The sequence below is a fragment of the Artemia franciscana genome, chromosome 6 (assembly GCF_032884065.1).
Source record: "Artemia franciscana chromosome 6, ASM3288406v1, whole genome shotgun sequence".
In the NCBI taxonomy this organism is placed as follows: Eukaryota; Metazoa; Arthropoda; class Branchiopoda; order Anostraca; family Artemiidae; genus Artemia; species Artemia franciscana.
Window position 1 is genome coordinate 36,057,192 of NC_088868.1, and position 23,191 is coordinate 36,080,382.

The 23,191-nt window shown below is 33.8% G+C and overlaps 3 protein-coding genes across 3 annotated transcripts; all 3 read right to left on the reverse strand.

Annotated features, from left to right (window-relative positions):
• Positions 1–10,838: 10,838 nt before the first annotated feature.
• LOC136028555 (uncharacterized) lies at positions 10,839–11,723 on the reverse strand. The gene has a single exon (XM_065706401.1). The coding sequence runs from the start codon at positions 11,721–11,723 to the stop codon at positions 10,839–10,841; it is 885 nt and encodes a 294-aa protein (XP_065562473.1).
• Positions 11,724–14,546: 2,823 nt separating this feature from the next.
• Positions 14,547–15,230, reverse strand: LOC136028556 (caspase-12-like). Its single transcript, XM_065706402.1, has one exon. It carries the CDS (start codon positions 15,228–15,230, stop codon positions 14,547–14,549), a length of 684 nt encoding a protein of 227 aa, XP_065562474.1.
• A 193-nt stretch (positions 15,231–15,423) lies between these two features.
• LOC136028557 (caspase A-like) lies at positions 15,424–16,107 on the reverse strand. The gene has a single exon (XM_065706403.1). It carries the CDS (start codon positions 16,105–16,107, stop codon positions 15,424–15,426), a length of 684 nt encoding a protein of 227 aa, XP_065562475.1.
• Positions 16,108–23,191: the final 7,084 nt, after the last annotated feature.

Sequence of the window (23,191 nt, forward strand, 5' to 3'; positions counted from 1 at the left end):
TGTTTGAAACAGATGAAGATGGACTTTATAATCCCCAAGCATGTTACACTCAAAACGTTACAAAAGAATACTTTGCAGTGATAATTTTGTCCTAAGTCAGCTTGAATGTGCTTTCTGTCATCTATGATACTGTAAATAACCATAAATCGTTACGCAAATTAATAAAGGTTTCTCTTTTTGTGCTTCTTATTAGAGTTTCACATGAGTTAGGAATGTTTTGTTGCTGTGTTTCCTTTAGAAAGAGATCTAGCATGCATGACCGTGTTTTTACGTTATATATGGGTAATGTTAGTTGGCAGACTAAATTTTTAAATGATACGCATTCCTTTCATTCCTGGGCGTTAGCTAGTGTGTAGCTTCTGTCTTCATAAATTAGCATACATTTTGCTTCTGGTATTATGCTCATGAAGGAGTTGGTCTCTTTAATGTTAATGGGGAAGGTAAATATCTTGTATAGGTCATATATGGACTGTTGATTAATTAATGGAATTGTGACCACTGCAAAAAGTTGTTCATTAATTTCGGTGATATTCACCTTTAGTTGGGTATAATATATTAATAGATTATTAATTTTTGGTTCTACTGGTAAATAGAGACCAATATATTAAATGGGTTTTTATTTCGTTTAGGATATTTTTTAGGTTAGAGGGGTCTACTACGTCGTAGGAAAGGGATCCTCCTGTTAGTTCAATTAGTGCGAATTTAAATTTAATGACATCAATAGCTAAGTTCAATAATGACATTATTACAATATCAATTGAAACCATCGTTAAACTTGAATCAGAGATCACTCTGTCAACCTCAGTTTTTAAATATTTTATTGTGTTACCCGTTCTTGAGATTTTCTTGGATATGGCTTCAATTTTATCTTTTTGATAGTTGGCTACACTCGCTTGTATTTTTTGTACATGTAATGTTGTATTCATGGCTGTATTTAGTCTTTTAAAATTATCTCTTGATATATTTAAATCTTCTTTGGTGGACAAAATGAACAAGCGAGAAGCAAGTTCCCCAATTATTGGAATTAAGTTTGTCGATCTTTTATATTTACTTCTACGGAAAAATACTTTAAATATACTTGTCGTTCTTTGTTTAAGTTTTTGTATTTCTGCATTAAATAGTTCAAATAATGCTTCTAGTCTTTGCCTGTATAATATCAGGAAGGCTTGACGAGTAGATATTTTATGAGTATTTTCTATGGTTAAATCTGGGAGGGGTTCCCTTTCATTTCTGATGGCTCGTCAGCCATGGCCAGTCAAGCACAGGTTTTTTTCCCATCAATTTTCCAACATTCCCTTTTGTAATTATCATCCTGGCAATTTCTGTCTCCATCAAAGCAATGCGTTCTACCATAATCGGTATCAACAAATGTGATTTGCCATCTAACTTGTACCCTTCCTTTCCCTGAAGATGTCCATATCCAACTAGTGGATCTTACTTTTTGTCTCACTTTTAGTAAGATATCATCTTTGTTATTCGGTATCAAACAGTTCGTGGTAACGAACTGTAGTAAGGAGCGACCCGGCTCAATAGTAACCAAAACTCTAAAAAATGAATTTTGATATCAATAGCTACATCAAAAGAATCGCATTTTAATGCTGATTTTAAATAAATAAATTTCATCAAGTTTAGTTTTACCCATCAAAAGTTACGAGCCTGAGAAAATTTGCCCTATTTAGGAAAATAGGGGGAAACACCCCCTAAAAGTCGTAGGATCTTAGCGAAAATGACACCATCAGATTCACCGTATCAGAAAACCCTACTGTAGAAGTTTCAAGCTCCTATCTACAAAAGTGTGGAATTTTGTATTTTTTGCCAGGAGACAAATCAGGGGTGCGTGTTTATTTGTTTGTTTTTTTTTTTCTTTTCCCCAGGGGTCATCGTATCGACCAAGTGGTCCTAGAATGTCGCAAGAGGGCTCATTCGGAAATGAAAAGTTCTAGTGCCCTTTTTAAGTGACCAAAAAAATTGGAGGGCATCTAGGCCCCCTCCCACGCTCATTTTTTACCCAAAGTCAATGGATCAAAATTTTGAGATAGCCATTTTGTTCAGCATAGTCAAAAACCATAATAACTATGTCTTTGGGGATGACTTACTCCCCCACAATCCCTGGGGGAGGCGCTGCAAGTTACAAACTTTGACCAGTGTTTACATATAGTAATGGTTATTGGGAAGTGTACAGACGTTTTCAGGGGGATTTTATTTTGTTTGGGGGTGGGGCTGAGGAGAGGGGGCTATGTTGGAGGATCTTTCCTTGGAGGAATTTGTCATGGGGGAAGAAAAATTCAATGAAAAGGGCGCAGGATTCTCTAGCATTACTATAAGAAAACAATGAAAAATAAACCTGAAAACGTTTTTTAAAATGAAAGGAAGAAGTAGCATTGAAACTTAAAACGAACAGAGATTATTACGCATATGAGGGGTTCTAAAAATACTTTAGCATAAAGAGCGAGGTATTTAGGAGGAGATATATACCTCGCTCTTTATGCTAAAGTATTTTTAGTAATTTCAAATATTTATTCTACGGCCTTTCTGATTCAGGGGTCATTCTTAAAGAATTGTGACAAAACTTACGATTTAGTGTAAAGAACGAGGTATTAACGAGGGTACAAACCCCCTCATATACATAATAATAATTAAAGAATATAAAAGTTTGTTACGTAAGTTAATTCTAAAGTTACGTATATTTTTTACTAATAAAAAAAAATCGTTAAAATTAAAATTAATAGTTGCCTTTTTATGTAACCGAAAAATTGCATGGCAACTAGGCCTCCTTCCCCATCCCATATTTCTCAAAATCGTATGATCAAAACTAAGAGAAAGCCATTTAGCCAAAAAAGGAATTAATATGTAAATTTCATTTGAATAGTCTACGTGTGGAGAGTCAAAATCAAACATGCATTAATTCAAAAACGTTCAGAAATTACATAAAAAAAACTAGTTTTTCTTAACTGAACGTAAGGAGCGACATTAAAACTTAAAACGAACAGAAATTACTCCGTATATGAAATAGATTGTTCCCTCCGCAATCCCTCGCTCTTTACGCTAAAGTTTGACTCTTTGCCACAATTCTGCTTTTTAAAACAATTGAAAGCTTTAGCGTAAAGAGCGAGGGATTGCGGAGGGAACAATCCATTTCATATACGGAGTAATTTCTGTTCGTTTTAAGTTTTAATGTCGCTCCTTACTTTCAGTTAAGAAAAACTAGTTATTTTTATGTAATTAATATGTTAGGGATGACTTCCGTAGTAATTTCTGAAACTGAGGCATCTAATTCCATTGGTTGAGGATCGGTAGTTGTCGGTATTCTTGTGGGGGTTTGTTTCTTCCATGTCTGTTGTTCTTATATATTCAGTTTCGGCTGTAGTCTCTTCGTTTTGGGAGTTTGATTCCCAGAGGGTAGAGGTACTTGTATATTTCTTTGATGTACATTTTAAGATTTGTAACGCCTTATTAGTGGTTATTTCTATATGATTATTATTAGTAATATTGAGTACCGGGGAACTTATGTTTCCTTTTGTTATTTCCGTTTTAGCGTTTATTATCCTACAAAAGTACTGGCACTTAAATTTATATTTTGGTTTGGTAATACCGTTGGTAGTATTGGACGTTACTTCTATGTCTTCTATACCCTTTATTGTTTCTTGTATTTTATTTCTTCGTGTTATAATGTTAGACTCAATTATGCTTGTTTGGATTTCAGTTGGAGCGGTTTCTTGTGTATTTAAAGGAATATTTTGCATGTTTTGTTTGGACCTAGGTTGGTTTTATTTCAGACAAATTTTTTCTTCTTTTGTTGGTTTCTTTTCAGCTGCATTAGGTGATTTTGGTCTATTCCATAACACTGAAGAAATTCCATACTGTGGGTAATTTGTTTAATAGTACCTGTTGTCCATCATAAAATTTCCTTTGTCTAAATTAGGTTTTAATTGTTTTTTTTATATTTGGGATCTCTATATCACTTGTATCTGGGTTTTGGTTTTCATTAGTCAATCTCTCTCTTCTCTTTTCTATGGCTTTTCTAAGTCCTATGGGTTTATCAATCTCAGCAATTTTTACGTCAAAATCATATATTGTTTACATCGTTTTGAGTTTGGGGTAAGTTGCGGCGTATCTTTTTTCTCCTTATGAGAACTTTTGCTTGATTGTTGTCCCTTGTCCGGTCTTAGGAATTGAGAAATTGATTCCTTCTGTCATTGGTATTTTTCTCCAGTCTTGTTACTTGTTGAAATAACGTTTTGTATGGTTTAGGATCTAGTTTCATAAATATTTTCCATGGGTTGTTACTGGTTAGATGTAAATTCTCATGCTTGAATATTATTCCATGTTTTACGATGTCTTGTGTTTTGGAATCTATACACATGGTGAACTACATTTTTATCATCTTCATTCTCTTTCTAGAAAATGTTAATTTGGTGATTAGTTTAAATAAAATTTTCATTTCATTTATTTAAAGGTTTATGAATTTAATTTTGTCAGCTTAACCATTGATTCTGTGTTATATATTGGGAAAAAATAAAACTTTAAAGTATTATCCATTATCAATGATTCTTTTTTGAATTTAGCTGGGGTAAGTTTAGGCTGTGTTGGAGCTACACTACCTTGAAAAAGTTAAAGCGGAAGATTAAATGTTAACAGCGTTAGTTTATAAAACTGATTTAAATAAATTCTTAAACATAAAGTAGGGAGGTGTGGTACTACTCTGACCTCACTACTTGTTGACGATGAAAAATTTATTGTTACTGATATTAGCAAAAAGAAAATTTATCTTTCCTTTTTTATTTATTTTTTGATTTAAATGGTGATTTTTAGACAATTTTTTTTTTGGTTAGAAAGAAAACATTTGGTCAATTCAATGTAAACTTTATTTTAATATGTAAAATTTCTGATCTAAAGTTTCTTTAGATTTTAAGTAAGTAAATAGTTTCTTCATTATTCTAAAATAGTAGGAAAACACGCTAGCATTTGGATGTCGCTGATAACTAAATCAAGATCACGCTATCATTTGAGTTAGATAATTAAATTAAACGACGAGTTGGTGGTAAGACTTCTATATTCAAAGAGGTACAAATTCGAAAAAAAGAGTCTGCTAGAAATCAGAAAGTGTGAAAATGCAACAGATAAATGAATATTTATGATCGATAAATATTTTTAATCGAGATAGTATTGCACTTATTTTTATTTCCCTTCCCCATTTAAAAACTAATAAAGGATACATATTGTAAACACGCATTTGCTATATAATGAGAACATTCTCTTGGCCCATTTCCAATTATTTTATGCAGAAAAAAAAGCTTTTAAAAAATGCTATTTATTTTTCAGTTATATTCTGCAGGGATTTGAATATGATTTCTTGAAGTAATTTATTCTTTTATAAGTCAATGAAGGCCTGAGTATGAACATTTAGAACAGAGAAAACTAACTATTAAGTTTTTTTTTAATTGGGAAGACCTTTCCTCCAAAGATATTTCTATTTCTAATCAACACTCAAAAGCACTAAAAGAAAAATTGCATTGAACAAGCAATCTTTTCGTCCGGTACATTGACGCATGCATTTGCCTTCAAAAGTGTTTAAATTTAAATAAATCTCCAAAAGCTCATATGGTTTCGACTTATAAAACTGATGGGACATTGGCTGACTATATTCTTTACAGCGAAAAATTAAATAAGTCAGAAAATCACACTTGTATTTGGCTGTCAATTTCTTTTTATCCTGATGGCTCCATGTTTTTAAATTTTATTCCAAATGAATATTAGGTAAAATTAATTTAGTTACTTCAAGATCTACAGGCTTGGATACACATTTGTTTTAATACTCCTCCTAATATTCCGTGAAGGTTTCACATGAATGATTTGTGGTTTTTGTTACGCAAGGTTCATTTAAATACATCTTTTTTTCTGTAATAATTATTGGCGATAATTTTTATATTAGTTTGACGACATCCTGCGAATTTTTCTTCATCCTTGTTCTGTACCAAATTATTTTATTTCTAAACCTAATTAAGTATTTTCTGATAAGGTAATGCTTTTCGTTAAGCAGAAGGAAAATGTGCAGCGCAGAAAGCACCGTAAACAAAAAAAATACAAAAAAAAATGTTTCTTTTATAGCAATGCATGGATTTTGCTTATGAATAAAGGGATTTTAGGTGCATTTAGGGATTTGTTTTAAGGGATAAGGAACTGAGATTTGTTTAGTTAGTTAGAAATCAGAAAGTGTGAAAATGCAACAGATAAATGAATATTTATAATTCCTTCTGTCATTGATATTTTTCTCCAGTCTTGTTACTTGTTGAAATAACGTTTCGTATGGTTTAGGATCTAGTTTCATAAATATTTTTCATGGGTTGTTACTGGTTAGATGTAAATTCTCATGCTTGAATATTATTCCATGTTTTACGATGTCTTGTGTTTTGGAATCTATACACATGGTCAATTACATTTTTATCAACTTCATTCTCTTTCTAGAAAATGTTAATTTGGTGATTAGTTTAAATAAAATTTTCATTTCATTTATTTAAAAGTTTATGAATTTAATTTTTTTCAGCTTAACCATTGATTCTGTGTTACATATTGGGAAAAAATAAAACTTTAAAGCACTATCCATTATCAATGATTCTTTTTTCAATTTAGCTGGGGTGAGTTTAGGCTATGTCGGTGCTACACTACCTTGAAAAAGTTAAAGCGGAAGATTAAATGTTAACAGCGTTAGTTTATAAAACTGATTTAAATAAATTCTTAAACATAAGGTAGGGAGGTGTGGTACAACTTTGACCACACTACTTGTTGACAATAAAAAATATTGTCACTGATGTTAGCAAAAAGAAAATTTCTCTTTCCTTATTTATTTATTTTTTTTTATTTAAATGATGATTTTTAGACAATTTGTTTTTTTTTGGTTAGAAAGCTAACATTGGTCAATTCAATGTAAACTTTATTTTAACACGTAAAATTTCTGATCTAAAGTTTCTTTAGATTTTGAGTAAGTAGATAGTTTCTTCATTATTCTAAAATAGTAGGAAAGCACGCTAGCATTTGGATGTCGCTGATAACTAAATCAAGATCACGCTATCATTTGAGTTGGATAAATAAATCAAACGACGAGTTGGTGTTAAGACTTCTAAATTCAAAGAGGTACAAATTCTAAAAAAATGAGTCTGTTAGAAATCAGAAAGTGTGAAAATGCAACAGATAAATGAATATTTATAATCGATAAATATTTTTAATCGAGATAGTATTGCAGCTATTTATATTTTCACCCCATTTAAAAACTAATAAAGGATACGTATTGTAAACACGCATTTGCTATATAATGAGAACATTCTCTTGGCCCATTTCCAATTATTTTATGCAGAAAAAAAAGCTTTTAAAAAATGCTATTTATTTTTCAGTTATATTCTGCAGGGATTTGAATATGATTTCTTGAAGTAATTTATTCTTTTATAAGTCAATAAAGGCCTGAGTATGAACATTTAGAACAGAGAAAACTAGCTATTTAGTTTTTTTTAATTGGGAAGACCTTTCCTCCAAAGATATTTCTGTTTCTAATCAACACTCAAAGGCACTAAAAGAAAATAATTACATTGAACAAGCAATCCTTTCGTACATTGACGCATGCATTTGCCATCAAAAGTGTTTAAATTTAAATAAATCTCCAAGAGCTCATATGGTTTCGACTTATCAAGCTGATGGGACATTGGTTGACTATATTCTTTACAGCGAAAAACCAGATAAGTCAGATAATCACACTAGTATTTGGCTATCAATTTTTTTTATCCTGATGGCTCCATGTTTTTAAATTTTATTCCAAATGAATATTAGGTAAAATTAATTTAGTTTTTTCAAGATCTACAGGCTTGGATACACATTTGTTTTAATACTCCTCCTAATATTCTTTGAAGGTTTCATATGAATAATTTGTGGTTTTTGTTACGCAATGTTCATTTAAATACATCTTTTTTTCCGTAATAATTATGGGCTATAACGATTATTTGTATATTAGTTTGACGAGATCCTGCGAATTTTTCTTCGTCCTTGTTCTGTACCAAATTATTTTGTTTCTAAACCTAATTAAGTATTTTCTTATAAGGTAATGCTTTTCGTTAAGCAGAAGGAAAATGTGCAGCGCAGAAAGCACCATAAACAAAAAAATATTACTTTTATAGCAATGCATGGATTTTGCTTATGAATAAAGGGATTTTAGGTGCATTTAGGGATTTGTCTTAAGGCATAAGGAACTGAGATTTGTTTGTCGGTTACAACGTCATTTAGCCTTCATTTTACTGTTCTCAAAGCATAGCTTGGTTGTATAGTTAAATCAATTATAATTAATTTTTCTAACATTTTATTTCTTTTGCCCTGGAAATTTTAGTTAAAGACATTTAATTCATATAAGGCTGCTTTAGTAAGCTAATAAGATCCAAGGTAGTATTTTTTTATTGAGAAAATAGATCAAACATAAATGCAAAATAATATAGAACGAATAAATAGCATATAAGGCTGGGTAAACAATATTAGGTAGAAACTTTTGGTTAGATAACAAAATAGATGAACGTGGCATTGAACTTGGTATTTTCCATTTGATGAAATAAAAGAAAAGAACCCATCTTTTTAAAGGAAATAAACCTAGGTCGGTGAGTGAAATCGGAACAGTCTAATATGGTGAGTTTTCACGCTGTATAATTTTCTATTATATATTTGAGAAAAATACTAACATCAATAATTGATTTTATGACAGCTACTTGCTGGATATTTCTAATGTATAGCATTTCCAGTTTGTGATTAATTACTTTGGTTGAAGACTGAAATCAAAAGACAATAGTAGCGAATCTGTTACAAAAAAGCCTTTAAGGCTTACTGCCAAAAGATTTTTATATATCTGTTTACATATAACTTACATCTACAGTGTTTAATAAGTACCAAAACGCAAAGCAGTTTGCTTCCTATTGAATCAATGCTAATGTCTCAACATTTACTATTCTCAATAAAACAAAATTTATCATAAAAAGATATTTAATCTTCCAAGGACGCCGTAGTTTCCTCTGACCTCTATTCAAACTTTTTTACTTTTACTTACCGATCAGAAGTTCGCTTCCTTCTTTCAAAGAGCCTCTCTGGACAATTCTTTCAAGGACCGTTATATATCCGGATAAATTATTTTTGTCGATTATTTGAAATTAAAGTTGCACACAAAATTCACATTAAGGCTCACGCCTATTTGGCCATTCAAAATTATAATGGAAACATGATTGTCTAATAGCCTGGGCTGTCTACTGAGCAACTGGACTATCAATAATTTTCCTCTATACAAAATGTAGTTGGCGCATTTGTCCTAATAGATAGCAGTCACTTTACCAACACCTGTGGTAATAAGTTGCTGGATATTTCCAATGTTTAGCAGGGTTTTGAATCCCGGGTGAATTTCCACTTTGTGATTAAGTACTCTTGATTGATGCATGAAGTCAATAGACAATAGCAGCGAATATGTTACAAAAAGCCTTTAAGGCTTACTGCCAAAAGATTTTTATATATCTGTTTCCATATAACTTACATCTAGAGTGTGTAATAAGTACCAAAGCGCTAAACAATTTGCTTCCTATCGAATCAATGCTAATGCCTCAACATTTACTATTCTCAATGGAACAAAACTTATCATAAAAAGAATTCTAATCTTCCATGGACGCTAAAGATTCCTCTATAATCTCCTCTATAGTTTCCTCTAGCCTGGGCTATCTACTGAGCAACTGGACTATCAATTATTTTCCTTTATGCAAAATTTGTTGTAGGCGCATTTGTCCTAATGGAAAGCAGTCACTTTACCTACACCTGTTTTTTTCCTGTTCTGAAATACAATCGCGAACAAGGCTGAATATATTTCACCCTTTCAGTGAAACAAAACACAATATCAGCCTGGTCGCCATTGCGCAAAACACTAACATCAATAATCTATTTTTTGACAGCTACTTGCTGGATATTTCCAATGGATAGCGTGGTTTTGAATCCCGGGTGAATTTTCACTTTGTGATTAAGTACTCTGATTGATGCCTGAAACAGAAAATGAGTATAAATTAAGGATAAAACAGCATCAAGCGGTAACTTTATTTTTACACTTCAACACATCTTCACATTAAAGCCCACGCCTAAATATGATATTTTTTGGCATTATGATTGATTGAAATTGAAAAAGTGACATGTTTACAACCCCCCAGATATTAAGAATAATTTTAGTTCCTCCCCTTCCAATGTTGGTGAAATGCAACTACTGGAGAACTGACTTTGTAAGACAAGAAAATTGTTTTTGTATTCTGGTTGAAGTCTACTTTTCATTATTTTTTTTTCCCACCAAGATGAAGAACTACATTTGATGCCTTAAACTGCAGTCTCCGGTCTTAAGACCACCTTGAAAGCATGTTGAGGTTTCGCTTAATAGTGACAGTTCTTCATTACATTTGGCTAGCCCTAGTAGCTTAATCATCAGCATATAACATCAGATGATTCTTTAGCTTTATTAAATTGGTACGGGGGGGGGGCTGGTTAAATATAATTTAAGAGGGTTGTTGTTTTACTCAAGGGGGGATTTGGCTAAATAAGTTTATGTGGGTGTTTGCTTTGAGGGAGGATTGTCGCTAAGAAGTATTTGGGAATAAACAATCAAGAGAGATAAAACTCTAAAAAAGAAAACTTCAAACGAGACGACGGCCAGTAAAATTAAAAGACTAAAACAACGCGGATATTTCGCCTGTATAAAACAAGGCGTCTTCAGCACAAGATAGAAAATTAAAAGAAAAACTAATCTAAAAACAAATAAAAACCACCACCAAATATAATAAATACAATTGTCGCTACTTATCCACGTAGGGAAAAGCAGCTATAGTCATATCATCCACTGATATGTTGCTTTCACGAATAGATGGGCTGCCACAAACATTTGGAACTAGATTTGACACTGGATTGGGACTGGGATTAGCAGCTGATCTGTCACAAGTTATTTCACTGTATATATTCACTACTATGCATCGGGGTTTCCCACTCAGATGATTAGCTTCTTTATTTGAGAGTATTGTCATAACTTCGTCAATTGCAACTGCTTTATCATCTGAACAAAGGATTTCCCATTTACCGTCAACACCATGTGATTTTGTACCACGTGATAATATAAATACAAAACTACATGTATGATCCTTCCTATTTGCAAACTCCTTAATTGCACTGCGATTGGGACTGGGATTAGCAGCTGATCTGTCACAAGTTATTTCACTGCATATATTCACTACTATGCATCGGGGTTTCCCACTCAGATGATTAGCTTCTTTATTTGAGAGTATTGTCATAACTTCGACAATTGCAACTGCTTTATCATCTGAACAAAGGATTTCCCATTTACCGTCGACACCATGTGATTTTGTACCATGTGATAATATAAATACAAAACTACAGGTATGATCCTTCCTATTTGCAAACTCCTTAATTGCACTGCGCATATCATCGGCGTTGAGATTGTCTTTCACCAGCACAGTAAATTTAAGATCTTCAAACAGGCTCCTCAAGTGTAAAACATCCATTTCCGAGCCCTCTCTTGTCGGAACATAAGAATTGGTAAATACTTGAACGTTTACTATAAGAACATGCCCTCTTTTTCTATTGAAATCGACTGAGTAGGATTCTTTTACGTTTTTGTTACTTAAATCATAGAAGTCTAAAGTTGAGGCTCTAAATGAAGAAGACATCTGGTGCTGGCCTATATGTTACATTTTTTTCATACAAAACTAATAACCTTTAATGCACTTATAAGCCAGGATACAAAAAAAATATATCGGTTCATCATACTTCGGATTTCTAGAACTTGTCTAAATTTTTCGCGCTTGAGTTTTTCGTCCGTCAGCTTGAACAGAGTAAAATTATCTTTGTTGTAGCAATTCAATTTGAAAACCTTACAAAGGCTCGAAATAAAACGGATCCAAGTTTTTTATCATGGGAAGATACGCATCCTGGTGCAATCGAAATAACTAGAGTCATATCATCCACTGATCTGTTGCTTTCACGAATAGATGGTTTGCCACAAACATTTGGAACTGGATTTGACACTGGATTGGGTCTGGGATTAGCAGCTGATCTGTCACAGGTTATTTCACTGCATATATTCACTACTATGCATCGGGGTTTCCCGCTCAGATGATTAGCTTCTTTATTTGAGAGCATTGTCATAACTTCGTCAATTGCAACTGCTTTATCATCTGAACAAAGGATTTCCCATTTACCGTCAACACCATATGATTTTGTACCATGTGATTATATAAATACAAAACTAGAGGTATGATCCTTCCTATTTGCAAACTCCTTAATTTCACTGCGCATATCATTGGCCTTGAGATTGTTTTTCACCACCACAGTAAATTTAAGATCTTCAAACAGGTTCCTCAAGTGTAAAACATCTATTTCTGAGCCCTCTCTTGTCGGAACATAAGAGTTGGTAAATACTAGAACGTTTACTATAAGAACATGCCCTCTTTTTCTATTTAAATCGACTGAGTAGGATTCTTTTACGTTTTTGTTACTTAAATCATAGAAACCTATAGTTGAGGCTCTAATTGAAGAGCATATCTGGTGCTGACCTATATGTTACATTTTTTTTTCATACAAAACTAATAACCTTTAATGCATTTATAAACCAGAATACAAAAAATATATCGGTTCATCCCCATACTTCGGATGTCTAGAACTTGTCTAAATTTTTCGCGCTTAAGTTGTTCGTCCGTCAGCTTAAACAGAGTAAAAACATCTTTGTTGTAGCAATTCAATTTGAAAACCTTACAAAGGCTCGAAATAAAATGGATCCAAGTTTTTTATCATGGGAAGATGCGCATCCTGGTGCAATCAAAATAACTAGAGTCATATCATCCACTGATATGTTGCTTTCACGAATAGATGGGCTGCCACAAACATTTGGAACTAGATTTGACACTGGATTGGGACTGGGATTAGCAGCTGATCTGTCACAAGTTATTTCACTGCATATATTCACTACTATGCATCGGGGTTTCCCACTCAGATGATTAGCTTCTTTATTTGAGAGTATTGTCATAACTTCGACAATTGCAACTGCTTTATCATCTGAACAAAGGATTTCCCATTTACCGTCGACACCATGTGATTTTGTACCACGCGATAATATAAATTAAAAAAACTACAGGTATGATCCTTCCTATTTGCAAACTCCTTAATTGCACTGCGCATATCATCGGCGTTGAAATTGCCTTTCATCACCACAGTAAATTTAAGATCTTCAAACAGGTTCCTCAAGTGTAAAACATCTATTTCCGAGCCCTCTCTTGTCGGAACTTAAGAGTTGGTAAATACTTGAACGTTTACTATAAGAACATGCCCTCTTTTTCTATTTAAATCGACTGAGTAGGATTCTTTTACGTTTTTGTTACTTAAATCATAGAAGTCAATAGTTAAGGCCTTAATTGAAGAGCACATATGGTGCTGGCCTATATGTTACATTTTTTTTTCATACAAAACTAATAACCTTTAATGCACTTATAAACCAGGATACAAAAAATATATCGGTTCATCCCCATACTTCGGATGTCTAGAACTTGTCTAAATTTTTCGCGCTTAAGTTGTTCGTTCGTCAGCTTAAACAGAGTAAAAACATCTCTGTTGTAGCAATTCAATTTGAAAACCTTACCAAGGCTCGAAATAAAATGTATCCAAGTTTTTTATCATGGGAAGATGCATATCCTGGTACAATCGAAATAACTAGAGTCATATCATCCACTGATCTGTTGCTCTCACGAATAGATGGGCTGCCACAAACATTTGGAACTGGATTTGACACTGGATTGGGACTGGGATTAGCAGCTGATCTGTCAAAAGTTATTTCACTGCATATATTCACTACTATGCATCGGGGTTTCCCGCTCAGATGATTAGCTTCTTTATTTGAGAGCATTGTCATAACTTCGTCAATTGCAACTGCTTTATCATCTGAACAAAGGATTTCCCATTTACCGTCGACACCATGTGATTTTGTACCATATTTTAATATAAATACAAAACTACAGGTATGATCCTTCCTATTTGCAAACTCCTTAATTGCACTGCGCATATCATCGGCGCTGAGATTGTCTTTCACCAGCACAGTAAATTTAAGATCTTCAAACAGGCTCCTCAAGTGTAAAACATCTATTTCCGAGCCCTCTCTTGTCGGAACATAAGAATTGGTAAATACTTGAACGTTTACTATAAGAACATGCCATCTTTTTCTATTTAAATCGACTAAGTAGGATTCTTTTACATTTTTGTTACTTAAATCATAGAAGTCTATAGTTGAGGCTCTAAATGAAGAGGATATCTGGTGCTGGCCTATATCTTACATTTTTTTTCATACAAAACTAATAACCTTTAATGCACTTATAAGCCAGGATACAAAAAAAAAATATATCGGTTCATCATACTTCGGATGTCTAAAACTAGTCTTAATTTTTCGCGCTTGAGTTTTTCGTCCGTCAGCTTGAACAGAGTAAAAACATCTTTGTTGTAGCAATTCAATTTGAAAACCTTACAAAGACTCGAAATAAAACGGATCCAAGTTTTTTATCATGGGAAGATGCGCATCCTAGTGCAATCGAAATAACTAGAGTCATATCATCCACTGATCTGTTGCTTTCATGAATAGATGGGTTGCCACAAACATTTGGAACTGGATTTGACACTGGATTGGGTCTGGGATTAGCAGCTGATCTGTCACAAGTTATTTCACTGCATATATTCACTACTATGCATCGGGGTTTCCCGCTCAGATGATTAGCTTCTTTATTTGAGAGCATTGTCAAAACTTCGTCAATTGCAACTGCTTTATCATCTGAACAAAGGATTTCCCATTTACCGTCGACACCATATGATTTTGTACCATGTGATAATATAAATACAAAACTAAAGGTATGATCCTTCCTATTTGCAAACTCCTTAATTGCACTGCGCATATCATCGGCCTTGAGATTTTCTTTCACCACCACAGTAAATTTAAGATCTTCAAACAGGTTCCTCAAGTGTAAAACATCTATTTCTGAGCCCTGTCTTGTCGGAACATAAGAGTTGGTAAATACTAGAACGTTTACTATAAGAACATGCCCTCTTTTTCTATTTAAATCGACTGAGTAGGATTCTTTTACGTTTTTGTTACTTAAATCATAGAAGTATATAGTTGAGGCTCTAATTGAAGAGCACATCTGGTGCTGGCCTATATGTTACATTTTCTTTCATACAAAACTAATAACCTTTAATACACTTATAAACCAGGATACAAAAAAATATATCGGTTCATCCCCATACTTCGGATGTCTAGAACTTGTCTAAATTTTTCGCGCTTAAGTTGTTCGTCCGTTAGCTTAAACAGAGTAAAAATATCTTTGTTGTAGCAATTCAATGTGAAAACCTTACAAAGGCTCGAAATAAAATGGATCCAAGTTTTTTATCATGGGAAGATGCGCATCCTGGTGCAATCGAAATAAATTTAGTCATATTATCCACTGATATGTTGCTTTCACGAATAGATGGGCTGCCATAAACATTTGGAACTGGATTTGACACTGGATTGGGACTGGGATTAGCAGCTGATCTGCCACAAGTTATTTCACTGCATATATTCACTACTATGCATCGGGGTTTCCCGCTCAGATGATTAGCTTCTTTATTTGAGAGCATTGTCATAACATCGTCAATTGCAACCGATTTATCATCTGAACAAAGGATTTCCCATTTACCGTCGACACCATGTGATTTTGTACCATGTGATAATATAAATACAAAACTACAGGTATGATCCTTCCTATTTGCAAACTCCTTAATTGCACTGCGCATATAATCGGCGTTGAGATTGTCTTTCACCACCACAGTAAATTTAAGATCTTCAAACAGGTTCCTCAAGTTTAAAACATCTATTTCCGAGCCCTCTCTTGTCGGACCATAAGAGTTGATAAATACTTGAACGTTTACTTTAAGAACATGCCCTCTTTTTCTATTTAAATCGACTGAGTAGGGTTCTTTTACGTTTTTGTTACTTAAATCATAGAAGTCTATAGTTGAGACTCTAATTGAAGAGGACATCTGGTGTTGGCCTATATATTACATTTTTTTTCATACAAAACTAATAACCTTTAATGCACTTATAAACCAGGATACAAAAAAATATATCGGTTCATCCCCATACTTCGGATGTCTAGAACTTGTCTGAATTTTTCGCGCTTAAGTTGTTCGTCCGTCAGCTTAAACAGAGTAAAAACATCTTTGTTGTAGCAATTCAATCTGACCCAATAGACTCTACTTGAGATTCAAAATTAGCTTCATTTGAATGAATTGGCTGTGTTTTGGCAAAAACTGTAAAAAAAATTGCCTGAAAATAAAAGCATTCTCAAAATCGCTATCAATCTTTTGGTATGTATCCTGATTTGTGAACGAAGATGTGGATGGAGCAAGGCTAGGCTTACTCCTATTTACATGTTTCTAAAATATTTTAGGTGATACGGTGCTTGAGTGAATAATACGCGACTTAAGCTCTTCACGATTAGTCCTAAGAAGCCAAGTAACCTTGTTTCTCGCTAGTGCATACGCATGCCATTCACCTGGATCCTCTTGCAACTGAGCATCCGAATGTCCTTGCCTGACTACTATACTATGTTGTGACTCAATATACGACCACCAAAGACTTTTTTTTCACGTATTGCTTGGAGTATGAGTCTTGGAAGTTTAGGTTTATTTCTACGATTATTACTTTTGCTGATTTTACGATTTTTTGCTTTTGCTGATGACAGTACTCTTGGCACAGTCTAATCTTCGTTCAAAGTTGATATCACTTTTTGAAAGAGTTATTCGGTGGTTTGATGTAAATTATCTTGCCTTAAATGTCGGGAAGTCGTGTTTTCTCATTTTTCTCCAAAGTCTCAAAGACTTGCCCTGACTTAAATAAAATACAATTATCAAGAGGTGCTCTAAGTAGACCTAAGAATCGTGACATTCAATTCCTTGCCATCTTGCTTAACAAAAATCTTTCCTTCAAGCATCATATTGACCTCTTTAAAATAAAAGTTTCCAGGAGTCTTGGAATCCTTAGAAAGCTCAAACACATATTTCTAAGGTTGATTCTAAGAATCTTGTTCTGCAGCATAGTTCAGTCTAATGTTTCATATTGTTGTGTTGTTAGGATGTCAACATTTCCTTCGTCTCTGAAGCCACTTTCAAAACTTTATGATAAATCGATGACTCTTATTCAGGAAACTAACCAATCTTAACTTAAACTCTTACTTGATTTAATATCTCTCTATTTTCTTTCTTGTGTTTCAAGCTCCTATTTGCAAAAATGTGGAGTTTTTTTTTGCCAGAAGACAGACCACGGATGCGTGTTTATTTGTTTTTTTCCCCAGGGTGACCGTATCAACCTAGTAGTCATAGAATGTTGCAAGAGGGCTTATTTTAACGGAAATTAAAATGTTCTAGTGCCCTTTTTAAGTGACGAAAAAATTGTAGGGCAACTAAGCGCTCTCCACCGCTTATTTTCCCAAAGTCACTAGAACAAAATTTTTAAATGGCCATTTTGATCGGCATAGTCGAAAAATCTAGTAATTATGTCTTTGAGGACGACTTATTCTCCCAAATTCCCCAGGGAAAGGGCTGCAATTTATGAACTTTGCCCAGTTAGCCATTGGGAAGTATACGGACGTTTTCAGGGGATTTTCTTCTGGTGGGGGGCGAGGGAGAGGGTTACGTGGGAGTATCCTCACAGGGAGGAATTTATCATGGGGGAAAAGAATTCCTACAAAGGGGCCGCTAGACTTTCCAGCATTACTTAAAAAATAATGAGAAAATAAATAAATACAGTTTTTTCAGCTGAAGGTAAGAAGCAGCATTAAAACTTAAAGCAAACAGAAATTACTACATATATAAGAGGGTTCGTCTCCTCTTCACTGCCTCGCTGTTTGCGCTAAAGTATTTTTAGTATTTTCAAAAGAGCTATTTATCATAATTATACGGCCTTTGTGATTCTGAAGTCATTTCTAAACAATTGAACCAAAATTTAAACTTTAGTGGAAAAAGAAAAATATTGACGAGGGGTAAACCCCTCATATACATAAAAAAATACACGGATATAGATGTACGTTACCTAAGTTAATTCATAGTTAATTCGGTGTTTCCCGTTGTTTTCGAAAATAAGGCAAGCTTTCTCAGGCTAATATCTTTTTATAGTGAAAACTAAACTTAATGAAACTTATATATCTAAATCAGTATAAAAACATGATTCTTTTTATGCATCTATTGATATCAAAATTCCATTTTTTAGAGTTTCACTTACTATTGAGCCGGCTCGCTCCTTTTTACAACTCGTTACCACAAACTTTTTATAAAACATTATAATTAATGAACTATTTTTAAGCCCCTTGCATTCGTCAAAGAAACCTGTGTCACATTAGGATTCATTTGAAACTTACAAAGGTTTATAGATTAAAATCATCGTATGTCCCCTATGCTATTTTGTAATAATGCAGACAAAGAAAAATATTGACGAGGGGTAAACCCCTCATATACATAATAAAAATACACGGATATAGATGTACGTTACCTAAGTTAATTCGTAGTTAATTCGTTGTTTCTCGTTATTTTCGAAAATAAGGCAAGCTTTCTCAGGCTAATATCTTTTTATGGTGAAAACTAAACTTAATGAAACTTATATATCTAAATCAGTATAAATATATGATTCTTTTTATGCATCTATTGATATCAAAATTCCATTTTTTAGAGTTTCACTTACTATTGAGCCGGCTCACTCCTTTTTACAACTCGTTACCACAAACTTTTTATAAAACATTATAATTAATGAACTATTTTAATCCCCTTGCTTTCGTCAAAGAAACCTGTGTCACATTAGGATTCATTTGAAACTTACTAAGGTTTATAGATTAAAATCATCCTATGTCCCCTATGCAATTTTGTAATAATGCAGACTAATGTCCAAAATCAGGCTAGAACGATTCATGGGGAACCGAATAATCATATTATATATATATATATATATATATATATATATATATATATATATATATATATATATATATATATATATATATATATATATATATATATATATATATATATATATATATATATATATATATATATATATACTAGCTGTTGGGGTGGCGCTTAGCGCCACCCCAACACTTAGTTGGTGGGGCGCTGCAGGCCCCCCATTACCCCGCGAACGTAAGTCGTTACGCGCCATATTAGTTACGCGCCATTGTAGTTGTGTCCCTGTGTACCACCTGTGATATATATATATATATATATATATATATATATATATATATATATATATATATATATATATATATATATATATATATATATATATATATGTATGTATATATATATACATTTAGCTATACCATTTGATTGCATTTATATCGACTTCTCGAAGGCATTTGACAAATTTTCAATACCCATCCTTCTTTAAAATTATGCAGCTTATAAATTGGGTAAAAAAAAAAATAATTCCATTAATTGCTGATTATCTAAGTGGAAGAACTCAGTAGATTGTCGTTGGTGAAGCTATGTCATCCTCAATTGATGTGTTAAGCAGAGTCTCTTAGGGTAGCTTCCTCGGTCTAATTTTATTTTGTTTATTTATCAAAGATCTGCCTTCCTCTGTTCAGCATTCTACTGTCAAGATGTTCACGGATGATGTAAAACTTCATCTACCAGTACGTGACAAAAACAATGTGCAGCTTTTACAGGAGGATCTTGACTCTCTCACTTATTGGTGCGAATCTAATTCTATGTTCATAAGCCTTTCTAAGTGTGCTGTTCTACACTATGCTTGTAAATTCCAGCCTGTGCATACTTACCAGCTGTCAGGCATACGAGTCCCTTCTAACGAAATAGTGCGTGACCTTAGCGTTTACTTTGATACCTAATTGAAATTTGATAAGCATGTTTTAGGAATTGTTAAGAATGCAAATTATTGTTTGTCGTCTATAAAGAGAAGCTTTAGTAAGTTTAACTTTCGTAATTTCTTATTACTATATAAATAAATGGTCCGCCTCTTCTTGAGCATAATACTTCGGATTGGTCTCCATTAAATCTACCGGATGAGCACAGGGTAGAAAAGGTTCAGAAAAGGGCCACTAGGTTGGTCCCATACCTTCAGTGCCTTTCCTATCCGCAGAGACTTTCCATGCTTCAACTCCCGTTGTTGATATATCGTAGACGCCGTAGTGACTTTATAAATGTGTTTTGTATACTTAAAGGATTGGATGATATTGATCCAAATTTATTTTTCAAATTTAACCATTATCACTCTACTCTTCAGCATGATTGCAAATTATACCTCCAAAAACCACTGGAAAAAAATGGTCAACTATCTTTCGCCAGTAGAAATGCCGGACCAGGGTTTGCCTTTTGAGGTTGTCGAGGCAGAGAGGGTTCTGAATACGGTCTTAGTCAGAAGCTAAAAAACTCCTCAAACCATTGACAATTCTGACTATTTCAGCTGCAGAGACAGGTTAAAATTCCATTGATTAAGGGCAAGGAGATCCAAGGTATGACCTAAAATCAAGTAGAGAAGAAGAACGACTTACCGAAGAGGCTGTAGCTTTGCCAATATTAGCAAAATACGAAGTTGAACTTTTAGCTCATCTTCTTCATTTTTGCCGCCAATCACATCACTTGATAGGGCAGGAGGAAGCAGTCAAGATAGCCTGATAACAGAATTGATCACTTTCCATGTCTCCCTAATGCCTTTACCACACGCAAAGAATTCTCTATAATAAAATAGCGATTTAGGCTTTCGGGAAAGCAAATTGTAAATCCTTCTATAAGCTTTGAAAAGTTGAAGCCGAGAATCACGCGAAAATGGCCTAAAGGACTTGTTAGCCTTCCAAAGATTATTTTTCTTCCTCCAACTTTTAAGGAGTCTAGAAGTTATCCAAGGATTCAAATGGGCTATTTTCTTCGATACGAGATTTGACTGGGGTGCATCACATTTATCCAAGGTAACTAATTTCGAAGAGTCATGAAACAAAGTAAACAAAGGGTCTATATCAGACTAGGTTGGAGACTATTAGTAAGAATATAGGTTGGCCTATATTCTTAGGCCAACCATGACCTAAGAATATGCAAACCCTGATCATTTGGTTATAAAGAGGAAAAACCAGCTCCTAAACTTCTTCCAGGCGAGCAATCGGAAAAATTAGGCATGGAAAAAAAGGAAAATGGTCTGAGATATCACTCTTCAATAGAAAATTTTCCACCAAGGTCAACGATGAAAAAATTTTATCAAGCAAAGAAGTGGTAGTTTTAGTTATGCAAGTTGGAATGCATGCAGAAGGTAATGTTCCTCAAGCGAGCATTGTTGAAAGAAAATGCAAGGACGAGAATGACCTTCGGTCACATAAATTAAGGTTGAAGTCACCCATAATGACAAATTTACATGAATGAAGCTGGATTATTTCCAAAACCTCATCAGGAATCTGAAGAAAAAAAAGGAACAGACCTACTAGGACACATATATGTATTACCAACAATCAAAGTTTTAGCTTGGATTTTAATCTCAATAAACATGGATTTAAAAATTCCTTCTTCATTTCTTGACAGGTCACGTCTAACAGAATACTGAGGATATTTCAAAACATGAACAGCAATACCACCTTTAATCATCCTACTTCGATTCAAATATTCCATCTTATACCCAAGGAGATGCAATTGAGACTCGTTTTTCGAATCAAGAGAAGTCTCTCAAAGACCAGTAAATTCAGGGTGTCCACTACACACAATCTTTTTCAACTAATAAAATGAAGAACAAAGACCACGAACATTAAGCTGAAGTACAGAGAAACTACCATCTCGTTTGGATACTCGATCTAAATCCGATACATACTTACTATTAACAAAAAATACGGATTTGATGGTGATTTATTAGACTGACCTACTGAATTATTTATCAAACTAAGAACATCAATTGGGTTATTTTGAAGATGAAATAGTCGCTCACCTAAGGAGCAGATTTCACCAAAACTAAGAGTCAAACAAATTCAAAAATAATTACAAACTATGATTTGTCACACGCAACTCTCCACCCAGCTTGGTAAATTCATGTCAATGACATACGGAAAGCAACTAGACAAACAGAACGATGAATTCACTTTTTGAGACAAATGAAACTAAAACAGAAGAAATAAAGCCCAAAAAAACAGAAAAATAGGATAAGAGAAAAATTTGTATACAAAATGAATAAACACAAAACATATCTAAATATCAAAATCCAGGAGAAATATTTATATATCATATCTTACGAAAAGAAAAACTAACAAACATCAAACGAATAACTAAAAACTGAACGAATCACACCAATTACTCATCACCTCCGACTGATACATTAGGCTGGGCAACCACAGAGGCTATATATCTAGATTGTTTAAAGGGATCGAAACATGTCCCCAATACGCACCAAGCCTTACTTGGTTGTCAAGTCTTACTTAAAGGGCTTTTTTGCTTCTATCCATACACTAATCCCATTTATTATCACTCGGGTTTCAGCAACTTTTATTGAAGTGTTAGATGACGTACGCAGACTGTGGCCGAAAAATAGCAGTTCTTTTCTACGGCATTACAATTCACGCAGGAGGTAAGAAGTAATACTTTTTCCAGATCTTAGTAATTTTTCATAATAGCGTCTTTATCTGTTAAATTAGCCATGTTTAATTAGCCGGATGCATTATCCCAAATGCATCCGGTTGAACTTTTGAGATGGCCATTTTGTTAAATTAAGTCAAAAGATTGCATAACAAAAACACCAGGGTCAACACACACCCCAGAGCCCTAGAGTAAGTGTTGTATGTTATGTCCGGTGAGCATATAAGGTTCTTCTGTGATGGTTTTAATGATAGTACATAGTTCAAATAGACCAAACCACCCACCCTAATCAAAAAACTTGTGAACGATGTTTTATTCCAAAACTAAAGCGAGCTGACCCCTGGCCTTCTCTGTATGGCACAAACCCCCCTCCAAAAAAAAACTTACAAGCAATAATCATGGTCCTCCATGGCCCAATACCCCTCCCTACCACAAACAATATCGATGGCATATCATGAAAACTAGCCCCTAAGCCTCCCCACAATGGTCAGATCCCCCTGCCCCAAATGAA

What these genes read in the sequence shown, in the direction of transcription:
- LOC136028555 (XM_065706401.1), bottom strand. Translation starts at nt 11,723, where the DNA reads ATGTCTTCTTCATTTAGAGCCTCAACTTTAGACTTCTATGATTTAAGT.
- LOC136028556 (XM_065706402.1), bottom strand. Translation starts at nt 15,230, where the DNA reads ATGTGCTCTTCAATTAGAGCCTCAACTATATACTTCTATGATTTAAGT.
- LOC136028557 (XM_065706403.1), bottom strand. Translation starts at nt 16,107, where the DNA reads ATGTCCTCTTCAATTAGAGTCTCAACTATAGACTTCTATGATTTAAGT.